The sequence below is a fragment of the Theropithecus gelada genome, chromosome 14 (assembly GCF_003255815.1).
Source record: "Theropithecus gelada isolate Dixy chromosome 14, Tgel_1.0, whole genome shotgun sequence".
Lineage (NCBI taxonomy): Eukaryota > Metazoa > Chordata > Mammalia > Primates > Cercopithecidae > Theropithecus > Theropithecus gelada.
Genome location: NC_037682.1, coordinates 3,419,792 through 3,436,312, shown reverse-complemented (window position 1 = coordinate 3,436,312; position 16,521 = coordinate 3,419,792). Strand labels below are relative to the sequence as shown.

Below are 16,521 nucleotides of genomic sequence, written 5' to 3'. Positions count from 1 at the left end.
AGACAGCCAGCATCAAGCACCTGGCAACCTTCCATGCTTCGCCCCGAGACCTCTGCCCTAGGGATAGGGGCTTTGTTTTCTTCCCTAATTCCCTTTGGATTGGCCCCAGCAACCAGCAATTTACCAGGCAGCAGCACCCCAGCTTTGGGCGGAGTCTTCAAAGAGCAAACCCAGCAGGTGTCTGTGGATCCCGGCTGCACAGACCCTCTCCTGGAGAGGCAGAGGCCACCTGCCACAGGCCACGCGGGGCAGGGACCCACCATGGCCCTGAGCATCTTGACTGAGCAGTTCTGCATCCCAAGACCTCACAAGGTGACTATGGAATGGCAAGGCTAGCCCTGGGGGTAAGTTTAGGGCAAGTCCGAGTAACCAACTCACCTCCATAAGCCGTGGGTTCCTGTGATCGGCGCACAAGGGGCTGGTGCTGCTATCCACAGGAGGATACCCACCAACTTGTCTAATGGGGTGGGCGAGGCCAGGGCTGAGAGGAGAAGGGGTCTGGCTTGTTGTGAGCAGAGCACCTGCATGCTGTGCTACTCCCCCTTCAGGTGCTGGAAGGAGCCTTCCTGGGCGGCTCGCCCTCCGCAGCCCTGCTGGGAGGTCTTGCACACGCCCATGATAGCCAGGCTTAGGGCCTCCCGAATGCACCTGCAGCGTGAAACCGTGGAAACACGCGTGTCAGTGGCAGTTCCGCGCGGGGAGGAGCCCGGGGCTCTCTGCGGAGGGTCAGTTCTGTCCCTTTTAAGGTTCTGCGTGGAAAAGGCTAGGCGCCTTCTTGGGTCTACCTACATCTGGGGATGCCAGAGCCCAGCTCCCAGTTTTTCTGATATTTGGGGGCATACCATAGGAAGGATCTGCAGGGCACCTTAGGCTTGTATACTACGGCTGCAAACCTTGGGGCCAACCCTGGGCTCACACCCAATTCAGGGTCTACAGGCAGAGAGCCGGGGGCCAGGGGAGGGCTTCTCAGCTCTCACTCGGGATGCTGTTTAGGGGAATTAGAATGTATTTTATATATAAGAGAACTGAGGGGTCTAAAAGGGTCTCTGGGGGGTAGAAAAAAGTGAGGAGGAAACACAGGAAGAAATGCACATGAGGGTAGGTTCTTGTCAAAAGGGTCCTGAGAAAGACGTACAGTTAGAAACAGAGTGTGACTGAGGGTCCTTCTTAGCACGTAAGGGGCAAGGACAATAGTCTTAGATGTCTGGGGCTCCTCTTGTGTTCTGATGGTTCCTGAGATGGGGAGAAACGGCGACAGTTTCTTGGGTTCAGAGAGGGAGAGGAGGCGCCTCACACTCTGGCTAGGGTGGGCTGGGGGCCTGCACCCCTAAATTGGAGAACCCCACTAAGCTGACCCCACTCACCACTGCCCACCCCGCCAAGCCTTCTGGCCATTTTCAGCGGAGTGTCCCGACCTCTGGCCGCCCAGGTGAGTGTGAGCCCCGGAGAGCGCGCGGGGTTGGGGGGCGAGGAGAAGCGGCAGCCGGTGGTGGGGGAGCCCCTGGGCGGCGCCCGCTCCGCGCGGCGATTCGGCCCGGGTTTTGCGGCCGCCGCGCCTCCTCCTCCCGCCTCCGGGCTCCCTGGGCCTCCTCCCTCCGCCGCGCCCTCGCTCCGCCTCGCGCGGAGGGACCATCTGCTGGCATTTCCTGCAGCCGGGCCCGCGCCGCCAGCGGAGCCCCCGCGCGCCCGGCCGTCCCGGAGCACCGAGCTCGCGGCACGGTAGGAGGTAGGAGCGCGGCGGCCCGGGGGGCAGCGGGGGACGGCGGGGGGATGGCGGACTGGGAAGGACCCGGAGGGCCCGGCCGGGCAGGGCCGGAGCGAACCGGGGGCCGCGGGGGGCCGGCCGAAGGGATCCGGGAGCCCGCGCCGCAGCCCCGCGGACCGTGGCAGTGGCCAGTGCGGGGAGCCGCGCCGGGGCCGGTCGTGCGCGGGGGAGCCTGGGGGCGCCCCGGGTCAGGGCGGGTCGGCGCCTGGTGGGTTGGGGCGGGTGGGGCCCGCGAATGGGAAGCGGCGCGCCCAGCACAGCTCTCCCCACTTGGTGGGGCTTAAAGGAGACGGGACCGCCAGGGAGGGTGGCTGGGTCTGACCGCCCAGACCCTGGCCAGTGCGGGGGTCTGTGTCCCCAGCTCGGCCGACGCGGGCTCCAAGGAGCCTGCGTGGGGTCTGGGATCTGAGTCTGGCGTCCCAGCTGCGGGCTTGGGAGGGCGGCTGTGTCTGAGTCCGCAGAGTCAAGGGCTGCCTGGATTACAAGGCTAGGGAAGGACCCTTGCCCACAGTCCCCATCTCTGGGGCACTGACCCCCTGAAGATATGGAGCCTCGGGGATTGTTGAGGTGCCTGAGTCCTCGAGAGGGTCTGGTGCACTTGAAGATTCCTCCCGGGGAGCGGGGTGCGGGAGGGTGGGGCAGGCAGGAAGGAGGCTGGAGTCAGCAGCCCCCCGGGCAACAGGCCTGTCCTGGGCTTCCCAGGCACCGCCCCGACCCCCACCCAGACCTCTGGGCCGCCTGCTGTCAGAAGCCAGCTGGAGTTAGGGTTTGGGGTGACTCCTGGGGGTATGGAGGGTGGGCTTACCTGCCCCTCTCTCATCCCTGGGCTGAGCCCACTGCCCCTCCCCTCATCCTAGGGCTGAGCGGGTCTGCCCTGCTGGGTGGATTTCGTGTCTTGCTATTTGGTAACTTGCTCCCCTCTGTGTGTCTGCCCCAGTCTCTTCAAGGTGCCTTTTACAGGCAGACTTCTGTAAGGGTCCCACCCCACCTGATACAGCCTCCCAAACTCTAGAGAAGTGGGCCAGCCTTTGGGATCCTAGGTAGGTGCTTTTAGGTCTGCCTGCACCAGGGCTGATCCAGATCCCGGACTGAACAGAAACCCTGCCCCCCACCCCCAAGAGTAAGGCCCCTCTGCACGTTTTTATCCCACCTCCTTGTTACACAGGGGCCTTGCTGTTCCTTGAACCTGCCAGGTGAGAGGGGGCTTTGCAGGCATCAGGCAGGTCTGGGGCAACCTGGGGTGCCGTCAGGTGCCCGGCTGTTCCCTTCAGGCCTCAGGCTCCAGAACTGCAGATCCTATTGTCTGCCTGCACGCGTGTGGGGCTGGCCCGGGGTGCCCAGGAGGCAGGCACTGCGTGTGTCTGTCTTGCCAGGCGGTGTTTAGGAAAGGTGACACAGCAGATGGGCCGGATGAGGAGCCTCTGACCCGCAGTCCTGGGCCTGGTCTTGGAGAGGCTGCCCTGCAGATGTTGATCCCTGGACAGCCACCCTGCATGTCCAGTGGAGGCTCCTTTCTGGGTCCAGATTGGGCCATGAATAGGCCAAGTTCTTCAAAGGACTGCTTTCAGCTCTTCACAGAATGCGAATGCAGGAACCCCTGCCCCGCCCCCGCCCAGGGTTGTATTTACTGTGCTGAGAATGCCTGGTATCAGTTTCTCTCCTGAAATCTTGGCCTTGCTCTGAGCTCTGATAGCAATCTGACATGTAACGCTTGGGGGAGGGAGAAACACTCCGTGACAAGCCGGCGGGTGGAAGGGCTGTGTGTGTCTCTGACAGCTGTGTTTTGGGGACTGGTGCTCTCTGCTGATTCTGTGATTAAGCCCTCACGCGTTTGCACACATACAGGCACAGCATGCAGGTGGAGAACTTACCTAAGATGACAGAAGGTGCATCCCACCCCGTTCCCATTTATTGTTCAAGGGACAGGTGAATCTGAGTCTGTGACCGCAGCTAAGAAATGTTGTGGACCCAGCTCAGGGTTCTCCCAGAGAGGCCTGGGGAGCTGGAAGCTCTGACCTCCTGGACAGGGGGTTGTAGAGGGGCCGAGGCCCAGGGGTGCATCGTGCCAAAAGGATCCCGGTCATTTTGATAGGAAGGGAGCTGTCAGGGAGGGAGCCGTCAGGTGCAGCTCCCCTTGTGGAGCCCAAGGGCCAGGTGGGTAGAAGTGCTCACTGCTTGCAGGGTTGGCAGGGCAGCCCAGGGAGCACACTGGTGTGCTGGGGAGTAGATGTTGGGTGGTGCAGATGAGGGCCACTGGCCTCCCAACAGGGACAGACGTGCTGCCCTGGATGTCCTCGTGCTGTTTGTGACCGGCACAAAGGAAAAGAATATTGTTCTTGATGCCAGCTTTGCTTGATGACTTACCTACCGAGCCTGCAGCTTGAGGAGGCAACTGACAGCCTGAGGATGGGGCTCCTGGGCTGGTCAAGATTTTTAAGGGTTTTGGGGCCTTGGTGGCTGGGTCTTGGCCACGGCTGGGTCACCTTTCCCGTGGAGATGTATGGGCAGATAGAGAAGCTGCTGCAGAGGGTGGTAGGGTTGGCGGTCGAGTACAAAGGACTTGGACTGAGGACCGCGTCATTCTCTTAGCATCACAGTTGTTCTGAGCCAGGGCCTCTGGGATCATGTCCACGAGGGTGTGAGGTTGCCTTGTGCTGGCATCTACACTAAATGGAGCCCTGGGCACCAGCTGTGTCCTCAGGACCAGGGCTTGAGGTGGGAGATGGGGAGGGGATGGGACATGAGCCTTTTTGGCCGGCTTAGAGGGATCTAGAATTCCTAGAGGACCTTTGTTGCAAATCTCAGAGCCACCCAGGCTGAAAGCAAATGCTTTGCTTGGCCTCCCAGCCCGCCTCACATCCGGCTGCTCCCTCCAGGGCTGGCCTCCACTCCCCTCCTGGCCCTACCAGCTCTTGCCTGGAGCTCCACATCAGCTACCTGCAAGGTTCCCCTTTCATGGCCTTCCTAGCCCTTCTCCAGCCAGCAGCCAGCACGGTGTTTAAAAAGATAAACCACTTCATGTAGTTTGCCTCTTACCCATGAGATTTGCCATGGGTCTCACTCAGTAAGTCCTGACCCCTTTCCAGACCCCACAGGCCCTGGACACCCCTCCACTCCGCCTCCCTTCCCATGTCCTCCTCTCCCCCTTCCCTCCCCTCCCTCTCTCCTCCTTGCTCCCAGGGGTCCAGCCTCAGCCCTGGCTTCTTACTTCAGGGCCTTCGCACTGGCTGTGCCTCTGTTTTTGGCCCCTCCTTGGATCTACACTTGGTGGGCTCCATCTAATTCAGGTCCCAGCTCGGACGCCGCCTCCCCTGAGAGAGTCTCTGTTCCTGACACGATATCCATTCCAAAGCAGTTCTCAGCTGTGTGTGTTGTTTTCTCTTTATTTATACTGAAATGATCTTGTTTGTTTAATTGAATGGCTTCCTATGGAGAAAGCGATTGAGCCAAGCCAGGTCCATGGTGGGCGCCGCTGCTGCGTGGCATCTGTCCCCGTGCACGGTTGCCTGCAAGTCTGCTCCGGGCTCTCTTCCCAGGGGCTGGCACACAGTAGGTGCTCTATGGTTAAGTGAGGCACATGTGGAAAGCCAGCATACTGTCTCATCCCAGGGAGGTCAGTAGGTTGAGACTGGCTGCCCCCATCTAGCAAGTCCCACCCACCATGTCCTGGTTTCAGCAGCATCGACTGGTGTGGGACGTGCCCAGCTCATTTCCTCCATGCCCTAGGATGGCGAGGACAAGAGTGTGTGTTTGACTCTTCCCAGGGTCCCATCATCTCTGATTTAGGAATGGAGCCCTTAGGGTGTCTCACCTCCTCGGGGTGCCTAATATTTTATTTGGTGAATGCAGATGGACTTAACTGGCCCGTGGATCCCCTGTGACCCTGGTGACACGAAGAGAAGGATGAAGGGGAAAGATGAGGCTCAACACCTGAACAGTATTCCCTCTGACTATGTACATTCTTCGGGAGTTTAAGTGGGAAATAGGGAGGAGATGTGGGGGATACCCCACCTCGGCAGGCAGCTGGTCAGGCTGCCGTTGTGACCAGCCTGGGGTCGCCTTCCCTTCATCCAAGGCCAGGGGAGTTTGCAAACCTATAGTAAGCCCTGCTGTACCTGGCAGAGCAGAAGCACCACCCCGGCTTGGAGACAGCTGGCCCCTGACTGCCGGCTATGGATGGCCCCTTGGGAAGTGCCCTGTGCTTCTGAGCAAGGAGGGAACGGGCCTCCAGGCGCTCGGGGACAGCACAGAGGGCGCTCTGTCGCCCGTTCCTTTGTCCCTTCTCTCGCTGGCCCATTCTCAGCTGCTTCCTCTTGGGGAAGGGCCTTCCTTGGCCAGGGGAGGGAGCACTCAGTGGCCCGGCGCTGCGGAGGTATTGATGTGCTATTGGGGTGAATACGGCGCTCGGTGTGGGTGTGGGGGCGGGAGGGTTGTCATTTAAAGGGGCCTTTGGGGATAGTCAGCAGAAGAAGGCGTGGTGTTGGGGCGGGGCGTCCGCATCTCCGCGCCCGTTCCTGGCAGCCAGCGGAATTTCTCATGTCTAGCTATTGCAGCGAATAAGACAGAGAGTCAACTAAAGGGCGCGCCACTGTAGGTCCTATTCGCTGGGCTGCGGCTCCAGGCAAAGGCATTTGTATGCCTGCCTATTAGGGTGAATGTGACGCAGGGAGTGTGAGTCGCTTAAAGGGCTGGGACTCTGGCAGCAGTGCGTCCCGCTCATGCCCGCCTATTGCGGTGAATACGGTGCAGTAGTCGGGTCGCTTAAAGGGTCCTGGTGTCCTGCTTGCTGGACTGTGCTGCTTTGGGGCAGCTCCTGGTCCTGGGCGGGAGGGGAGCACTCTAGGGAGGCTCCCCACATTGGCCAGAGGGAGACGCTGGCCCGTCGGGCAGGAAGGCTAGGTGCCCTTCTTACAGGATGAGTGAGCCTTACCCCCACCCCACCCCCTGCTGCCTTAGGAAGTCACCCAAATTTAGCAAAATTCAAGCCACAGCCAGCAGGCACCAGGGCGGGACATGTGACCCTGTTCTGGAGGGCTGGCGGGGCCAGGCCAGGGAGGGGCCCGGGCCTAAGAGACTGATGGTGGTGATGGTGGCAGGCACCGCCTGGGATCTGATCAGAAGGCCTAGCCGAGGAAGATGCAGCTGGAATTCTTCACCCCAGGTGCCAGGGTCAGCAGATTTTATTTGCCTCCTAAACCTTGGTTACCCGTCTGTAAAGTGAGGCTCATGGCTGGCCCGTGAGAAGTCCCGAGATGGTCTTTGTACACAAGTGCTGGGTGAGCATCGGCTATTGTGTGGGTGACTGGCATGACCCACTACCCCACCCCTATAGGCTGCCAGTCAAAGGTTTCCACCCTCCAGCCACCATCTCCCTGGCTCAGATAGTCCTGGGTGGCCCTGGCCCTCCCCAGGTGGACCCTGTCCCTGCCGGCAGACCCTCCACCTCTCTAGCTCTCTCCTCTGCTCCTGAACTTGGCATTGGTCCCAGGCTGCCCTGAGCTGTCTCAGGGGACTCCTGACCTGTGAAGGGGCAGCGAGTCCACGGGAGGCAGTTGGCCTGGGCTCTTCGAGGCTGTTGTCCTTACCTGTAGAGCAGGGACCACCGCATATGGTGCTCCTGAGTGCAGCGGATCCAATGAGTGGCCTGGCACAGGGCCAGGGAGAACTGGGATGCCTTAGTCTCTGGCCCACACACTCCCTACCAGCGAGCACTTTGTGGGTTAGGTACCAGACCTCGTTAGCCTGAGGCTGGGGTGCTGTGGACAAGGTGCTGGGACTTAGCGTTAATGCTCAAAGATGAGCTCCAGAGGTAGTGAGATCTCCCAGCCCCAGGGACACCTGAGAGTTCTACGTCTTCCCCACGCCAGCCTCAAGAACATACCTGGGCAAAAACCGACCCTCATGTTGCATTCTCTGTGGCCTCAGGCTAACGAGGTGCACACACCGTGCACTCTTGCCTGGGCCCTCACCCTGCTGTCCCTTGTGTTCAGAGTGTGGCTGGTCCAAGGGCTCACAGCATCTGACAGGCTCCCCTCTGAGACGGAGGAAATGGGGCCCCAAGAATGGCAGGGTCATGGTGCTACTCCTCGCTGGGCCTCAGTTTCTCCGTCTTAAGCCACCCCCATCCCTGACATTTGCTCCCAACCCCCACACCTGCAGGGCTAAGGCACCCGCACACAAGCAACACCCCAGCAGGAACTGAGACGGAAACCTGGACATCCAGAGCTCCCTCTCCACTCCCGAGGCCTCAACTTCTCCAAAGGCTTCTGTCCATCTGCTCCTACGCCTTGAGCTGTTTTATATCTTGAGGATGCACCCCAGGTTTTATGCAGAAAGAAGCGTCCACTAATTTTTAAAGGTTTGAGACTGAGTGATTGGAAATCTTTCTCGTCCTTCCTCCTCCCTCTCTCCTGTACCAGTGTGCAGCCCAGAAGAGGCCTCATGTGTCACTGACCATGCACCAGTGCACAGCTCGGAAGAGGCCTCATGTGTCACTGACCATGCACCAGTGCACAGCTCGGAAGAGGCCTCATGTGTCACTGACCACGCACCAGTGTGCAGCCGGGAAGAGGCCTCATGTGTCACTGACACTCCATGAGTCTAACTTCTGCATGTGGAGTGTCCCTGTGGCTGGTCCTGGGGCGGTGGACTGGCCTGATGCTGCCAAGATTGCCCCACTTTCCCACAAAGCTCCACCCTGCTGTCTTGCACATCCTGGGGCCAGGACAGGAAGAGCGCCCTGCGGATTGGAAAAGCAGGTGCCATTGTGGGCACCAAGAGCCCTTTGTGCTTTGTAGGATCGCGTGCTGCCACATGGCACCCTCTGATCTCCTTAGGGCAGAGGAAAAGAGCAGCCAGCTTTGAAGGGAACCCTCGCCCACTCCAGCGCCCATGCTGGGTTTCTACTTTGGGCCCAGCTCCTGCAGGAACGCACAGATCTCTCTCGCTCCGAGACCTAGATTCTGCCTTGGAACGGCACAGCTGTCCCCAAAGGGCAGGCCGGGGCAGGCAGCTTGGCCACAGGAGGCTGGGAGAGTTTGGAGCATGAAGAACACCTAGAAATGTCAGAATGTGGGCCCCATCTGGAAACCTGAGGCTGAGGCCGCTTCAGGACAGGGCCTGGTTTCTTGTCCCATTACAGTGCCACAGTGGGTCATCCTCCCCAGCCTGGCACCACGAAGGCTCCCAGAGAGAGGGGGACAGAGGTGCTCTCTGTTGGTGACTAGCACCCAAGGGTGCTTGGCCCTTGTGTGCTGCTGAACACACGTGGCCGCCGTGGTCGAGGCCATCAGGAATCCCCACCCTCGTGCCCTGCACCGAGTGCAGCTGTGTGGCTCTTTCCTGCCCAGACCCTCCCTGCTCGCAGGTGCCCACCAACAGCCAGAAGAACCTTCCGGCTGCTGCAAGCCCAGCAGGCTGGACCAGTTTCTCCTTCATCTGGTTGCTGTGAGCAGAGGAGAACGAGTTACTCAGTCCCCAGCCGGCCGGGGGCGGGGCCGCCTTCGTCTCTGCTCTGTGGCTGCTGGGTGCTCACACTCTAAAGTGATGTGGGTGGCAGGAAGTGGCCTTGTGGCGCCCACCTGCTGGGCACAGGGCTGGCCTGTGGAGCCACCCTAGTCATGGAGCCAAGCTGGCTGGGTCTCTCCTGCCCCCGTCTGTCTTGGCACAGGCCCTTCCCAGGCCTGCAAAGCCTGCTTCCATCGGGGCACTGCCTCAGTACCCGCAGCACACATGACATCTAGGCTAGCTAACTTGGTACCCAGGACCCCTCTTGGCCTCCCTGGGTCTCTTGGGGACATCACCTTCTCCTGGAACCCTGTCTCATCAGGGTGACCTCTCAAAAGTCCAGCCTCATTCCTTATCTGCCCCTTGCCATCCTTTTACTGGTCAGGGTCTCTCTGCTGCTGGCCCTGACTCCCTTAGATCTGGGCCCTGCAAGGCCCACTTTTTCCCACGTGCTCAGGAAGCGCCGCTTGCTTTCCTCCCTCGTGGGCTGTGAGCCTGGTCCTGTGTGTTTGGCCTGTGTGATTTGCACAGAGGCACGCAGCTCTCTGATCATTAGTGCGTGAAGCCAGGTGCCCTGGGCCGTAAGCACCGCCCTGTAAAGGTGCCCTTCACTTTCTGACGTGTGCGAGCTGGGAGTTTGCTGCCCTTGGGGGCCCCGAGGAGTGACCCGTCTGACCTTGTGGACAGGAGCACAGTGCTTAGAACATGGGCTAGCAGTTGGCAAAGCAGGTGGGAATCCCCACCCTGTGGGGCCATGGGCAAGTCCTAAAGCCCCAGACCTTGGTTTCCTTGTCTGTGAAATGGGCCATTGCAGGGACAGCCTCCTGGAGGTGCCTCGGGACGTGGTGGGAGCATGAGCCAGCTCATCGTGAGCGCCGGCCCTAGGCCTGTGTGGAAGTGGCACGGGCTCTCAGAGCAGGGAGGGGCCACCTCGTATCATGCCTATCATTAATGAAAACTTTCACTGTGAAAGATCTAAACACAGGAACCATACAGAATAACAGAACCAACCCCAGCCTTGTCAAGGTCCTGGCACCTGGCTGTATTTGCTTTAGGCGTCTTTCAACAGCTACAAGTTGTGTGTAGGGAGGGCCCCAGAGCTCCCTTCTTTCCCCAGAGCCGCCATCCTGGGTTTCCAGGCTCACGCTTCCAGGCGAGTTTTGGGCTTTACTATATATGGATGGATCCGTAAACACACATAGACAGAGGTCACGTGACCATGGATGTTCTGCTCACATCCTTCTTTCTGATCGTTTTAGAGTCACAGAGAAGTCGCAAAAACAGTAGTTCACCGCCCTCTGCAAGCTCTTCTTGTCTGTGTGGTTCTATATGCCTTGTACATTTTCCTTGCTTTATCTACATAAATCACATGGATTTCCATCCTTTGGAAGGACTTTCTGGTAGTTCCATTCTGTCCCTGGAGCAAGGTCTGCGTTCCGGTTTCCTTGGGCACGGCTGAGGGCACTCCCCTAGGGGACTGACCTGGGGTGGGGTCGGCAGCCCGGCGGGATGTGGCCCAGTCCCTCCTGTGCTCAGTGCTGCCTTCCCTGCCCCCTTGTCCCAGAGGGAATCATCCCTACTGCCCCCCCTTACTCTGCCTCAGCATAGGGCAGCGGGAGGCATCCTGGCCCCCAAGGAACACACCTTACAAAGATGTTTGCCAGGGCCCCCCAGGGGCCTCTCAGTGACCAACACATTTTGTTAGTTAAAACCAGAAACACAGGCTTGAGCCTGAGACTGAGGGTCCAGGAAGGGCGGGGTCTGGCCGAGACTCTGCAGGTCTGCTCACAGCCTGTTCCAGCACTGCAACTCCTTGCTGAAACCACACGTGTATGGCCTTGCCAAAGATGGGGAGACGGGGCTTGGGAATACCCGCCAAGCCCCAGACCCGCAGCGCCTCCACAAAGCTGGGTTAAATGGAAGCGAACTGTCGGCATAGTGGCTGCTGCCCTAGCCATCCGGCCGCTTGGGACATGAGTGGCAGAGCTGGGGTGAGTGGCAGAGCTGGGATGAGTGAGTGGCAGAGCTGAGGTGAGTGAGTGGCAGAGCTAGGGTACCCATCTCCCCTCGGTGCTTGGGATCACCCCAGGTCTCCAGCTGGCAAGCGGCCCAGGCAGGATTTGAGCCCGAGTCTGCCAGGCTGTGCCAGGCATTATTCCTGGGGAGGGGCCCTGTGGCACCTCCCGATGTGGCCAGGGAGAACTCCCCTTTTCCCAAGGAAGCTGGTGCTGTAGTCCGTCTGTCCTAGGAAGGCCCTCCTGGGCGGGTGTGTGAGTTTGCAGGGGTTTCCACCACTAAGCAGCCCAGACGTTGATTCTCTCTCAGTTCTGGAGGCTGAAGTCCAAGATCAAGGCCTTGCAGGGCTGGTTTCTCCTGAGGCCTCGCCTCTGATCGTGCAGGCAACCACCTTCTCCCTGTGTCCTTGCAGGGTCATCCCTCTGTGTGCCTGTGTCCTCATCTCCTCTTTTTTTTTTTTTTTTTTTTGAGACGGAGTCTCGCGCTGTGTCACCCAGGCTGGAGTGCAGTGGCGCGATCTCGGCTCACTGCAAGCTCCGCCTCCCAGGTTCAGGCCATTCTCCTGCCTCAGCCTCCGAGTAGCTGGGACTACAGGCGCCCGCCACCTCGCCCAGCTAGTTTTTTGTATTTTTAGTAGAGACGGGGTTTCACCATGTTAGCCAGGATGGTCTCGATCTCCTGACCTCGTGATCCGCCCGCCTCGGCCTCCCAAAGTGCTGGGATTACAGGCTTGAGCCACCGCGCCCGGCCATCTCCTCTTTTTATAAGGACACCAGTGAGATTGGACTAGGGCCCACCCTCATGACCTGTTTTAATTTAATATGCTCCTTAAAGACCCCATCTCCAAGTACAGCCACTTTCTCAGGTCCTAGGGACTAAGACATCAGCACATGAATTGGGGGGACACAATTTAGCCCGTGACCGTGGGTAGTGGAGCAGCCAGACTAACCCCAGGCGTCTTGTCAGTGGGTTCTGTTTTTATTTCCTGTGAGGACCCAGCGTTTGCTGGGAGTGAGATTTTGATGTGATCAGAGGCTTTCCACACCCTTGAGTGTGTGCAGTGTTCTCAGATTTCACCTGCTTGAATCTTGACTGTTTTATGCCCTCCCAAGAGCCCCAGCTCAGCTGGAACCTGGGGGAGCTGTAGAGACCCCTGCTTGGTGAACGAAGCGTCAGCAGGAACACGCTCACTCTTCCAGGCTCACCCCTCCTGGGCCACACGCCGTCAGCCACTCTGTCCCACCGGCAGAGTGGGCGGGGAGGCCGGGATGCGGGTCTCTCGGTGTGTGTGGGGTCAGCAAGCCCTCTACGACGCATCCTGCCACTCACTGGCAGGTGCTGCACGCAGGGCCGTGCTCTCCAGGTCCCAGCATCCTGGGCCAGCATCTGCGGGCTGGAGTGTGTCAGCCGCCCCTTCGCCGTTGCCCTCCAGTTCAGCAAACACCTCCTGCAGCAGCCCTCTGGACACCACACGGGGCCTTTCCTCCCAGGGTGGGCGGATAAGGGGCCACACACCAGCGGCGGTGTGAATGCCGTGTATTTCCCGGGCACAGACCTTCCTCAGGGGCTGCGGGCCTGCCCTGGGGCTCCCTGCTGTGTGCGCAGTGTCGGCAGCACTGTCGGGGAGCCGGTAACCCCGGGGCTCCCAGCTGCAGCCACCTTATCTGGGCTTCACCTATATGGAGCTTCTGCTGTCCAGAGCTCCGACGAGAACTCCACATGCAGCAAAAAAGAAAACGAAAACGAAAGACTTCTCCCGAGCAGCCGTTGCGGACACCCACCCGTCACTCACAGCCGGGCCTGGTGGGCCGCTCGGGAGTCGTGCCAACGTGGGCCGCTGCTTCCCGGCAGCTTGAGCCTGTGGTCAGTTTTTAAACTGAGGTTTAACGAATGACCGCAGGCGAATAACTGTCCTCCCGCCCTGTTCATTATTTTTAAACTGTGTCTGCTTTGAATGTGCAAGGAACATGCTGTTTGTCTCTGGTGGGCGCCTGTTCTCCTGGCTGTGGCCATTCATTATTCCTGGGTCTCAGCCCTAGCGATGGTGCTGGCGTCATCAGCCCCCCGCAGCTTGCTGGAACAGGAATAGCCCCGGGAATTTGTGACCTCAGTGAGCCACATCTTCAGGCTAGAGCGAGCTTTCCCACACAAGAGCAGCTTATCCCACGGAGGCTCAGATCTTTACACACATTTGCGCTGTTCCGTGCATATCCCAAAATGCATTACGTGCAACCTTGAGGTCTACATGAGAGACACTGGAACCTTCTTCCTGCTGACTTGTGTCACTATAACAGTTAATTTTGATAATGATTAACATGTATTTTATTGAGGCTTTTGGAATGACTTATCTCTTTTAACCCTTGAAACAACCCTATGCCGTAAGTTCTATTATTGTCCCCATCTTACAGATGGGGACACGGGGGCTCAGAGAGGTGAAGAAACCTGCCTGGAGTCACCCACCCCTACGTGACAGGCCTGGGATTGGAAGCAGCTCACCTCGTAGCCGGGACTCCCTGGCGCCCGGGGGATGTTGCACTCTGTGGGCTGTTTCTCGCTGTACTCAATGGCCCCAGACTCCTCCTCTTCTCCTTGTCGGAAGGGCTGTCAGTGATCATTCCCGCCCACTGCTGTCTAGGAAACCAGATGAGTAAGATTGTTAGAAAAGTGAGCAAATCAGGAGCGGACGGACGTGGCAGGAGGACCCAGGAAGTGCCAGCGAGGCGTGAATGAGACCTGGCACGTGGTGTTTCATGATGCTTGATTGGGCTGTTTAGGGGGGTCTTTTCTGTGTTCCTCATTCTTCTGATTCTCGCTCAGCATCCAGTGTGGATCACACGGTATTGACAGCCAGCGGTGTGTATCAAACGCCTGCTTGTGCCCAGCTCTTCCTGGAGGCTTTGCAGGCACTGGTTCTGTTCACACTTAAGTGCCCTTTCAGGATAGAACCAGGGTTAGGGACGCTGCGTGCCTCGCCCGAGCCCGAGCCCATCGCACCCTGCAGGCTACTCCGATAATCCTGCAGGCCCCCACTGGTGTTCCGGGTGGGATCCCTGGAAGGGGGCCTGGTGAAAACCAAGGCCTGGTCCCTGCCCGCAGGAGAAGGGAACATAGGGGTCTCTTGGTCAGGAAGGAGCCCCACACTTTGAGCGGTTTCTGGCGTTTTTAGAACAGCTTTCAGTGTGCACAGACCACCTTGGCAATCCAATGTCACCTATACTGTTATTTAAGACCTAGCGCTTTAATAAATCAACTCACTTCTTTTTGAAGTCTATTTATAACCTAGAAGACGTGTTAATCATTGCTGCGGTTAAAAAATCAACATCACCTGTGATAAATTGCAGGTAACTATGAAAACATGCACAATGAACACGAACCACTGACTACATGTTAGCTTTTGGGTGCTCTGGCCACAGGGACTCACATTGTTTGCTGTGAGCTTTGCGCCCAGGGCCACCCTGCCTTCCTTAAATAGAGAGATGAGCAGGGGCAGAGCCACCATAAAGACCCATTCTCTTGTCCCTTGATGTAATCAGGAGGCTGGGAAGAGAATGGAGAAGGCCTCGCTTTCTCACTGTGACCTAATGGTGAAGGCCGCCTGTACTGCTGGTGTCACCGGGGGCATCAGTGACGTGCACACTTCCAAGCTGGCTCGAGAGGAAGAGGGGGCGTTTCAGTGGCCAATTCCAGGGAATTTCAGAATGGGCCCCTCTCCAGGAGCAGCCTGAGGAACAGGCAGCTGTCGGGGCTGCAAAGCCTGCCCCGGGGAGGCGGGAGAAGGTGACCCCAGTGATGGGGCCCATCCAGGTTCCCAGCACAGTGCGGCTGTGTTGCCTGGAGACCCCTTCCCACGGGGCCGACTGGCATCTGCCGAGTCACGGACCATTCTCCAAGGAGTCACCGGTTTTCTTTTTGGATTAGTGTCAGGACAGCGTGTTCAGCAGAGATTCCAGAGGGGTGTAAGAACCGTTTTTTGCGCCGTGGGGGAAATAAAGGTACATGAGGCTTCATCTTCAACCCCTTGACTTTTCTTTTTCTTTTTTTTTTTTTTTTTTTTGCGAGGGAGTCTCGCTCTGTCGCCCAGGCTGGAGTGCAGTGGCACGATCTCAGCTCACCGCAAGCTCCACCTCCCGAGTTCACGCCATTCTCCTGCCTCAGCCTCCCGAGTAGCTGGGACTACAGGCGCTGCCACCGCGCCCGACCAATTTTTTGTATTTTTAGTAGAGACGGGGTTTCATCGTGTTAGCCAGGATGATCTCGATCTCCTGACCTCGTGATTCGCCTGCCTCGGCCTCCCAAAGTGCTGGGATTACAGGCGTGAGCCACTGCGCCCGGCCCACCTTGGCTTTTCATGGGGGAAAGGGCAGGAGGACGGTTTGGTCGCGTCCCCAGCACATGGGGAGTGGGGAAGACAGCTGGGCTGACAGGAAGTGGCCAGGTCAGGCTGGGCCAGGTCAGGCTGGTGCCGGGTCTGTCTGGTCGCCTGCTGTGTGTGTGTGGGGAGGGGGGTGCGCTTTTCTGTGGTTTCTTCCATGCCGGTGGCAGAGGGGCTGAGGAAGAGGCGTTCGCACCTTTGGCCAGGCTCTTCCCTGCTCCCAGCTCTGTACCGAGGGCATGGGTGCTCTGGGGCTGCCATAACAAATGACCACAAACTGGGTGGCTTAGAACAACACAGATTCATTCATTCACAGTGGTGGGGCCCAGAAGTCTGAAATCCCAGTGCTGGCCGGCCTGCACTCCCTCCAAAGGCGCTGGGGGAGGATTCTTCCTGCCTCTTCCAGCTCTCGGGGACTCCAGGTGTTCCTTGGCTTGTGGCTGCATCGCTCCGATCTCCGCCTCTGTCTTCACAGCACATTCTCCTCTGTCTGCGTCTCCTCCCCGTCTTGTCACACGTGGACCCCAGTCATTGGACGAGGACCCCAGGCAGTGACCCTCTTTCCAAGGTCGGGGTCACAGGTACTGAGGTTAGGACTTGGACGCATCTTTCGTGAAGACACAGTGCAGCCCTCCACCGCCGGGAGAGGGTGGCCACAGTGGGCAGCCTGCCGTGACTCCTGGGAAGATGGACTAGGATCGGAACCTGTAGAGAGACCAGGGGTGGCATTCTGGGGCGTGGGGCTGACATCGCAGAGGCAGGCGTGCGTGATCACAGCCGTGTTTAGTTCTAGGGAGCAGGGGGTTGCCGTATTTCACAGATGAGAATAATGAGGCCTTTCAAGAAACCAGGAGCTGCCTGG

At 58.8% G+C, this 16,521-nt stretch overlaps 1 protein-coding gene across 5 annotated transcripts in view; it reads left to right on the top strand.

Moving 5' to 3' along the window:
* The first annotated feature begins 203 nt into the window (after positions 1-203).
* The window catches only part of OSBPL5 (oxysterol binding protein like 5), an 80,085-nt gene continuing 63,767 nt past the window's right edge, over positions 204-16,521 (top strand). For 2 of the 5 annotated variants that reach the window (XM_025357006.1, XM_025357005.1), the window contains exon 1: positions 1,588-1,726. Coding sequence is in view for 1 of the 5 variants with exons in the window: in XM_025357004.1 (XP_025212789.1) it covers positions 262-312 (51 nt within the window). In the remaining 4 variants the exon portion in view is untranslated. Of the gene's footprint in view, positions 313-1,587; positions 1,727-16,521 lie in introns of those variants that run through there. The other 3 variants (XM_025357004.1, XM_025357007.1, XM_025357008.1) reach the window with 3 other exon arrangements.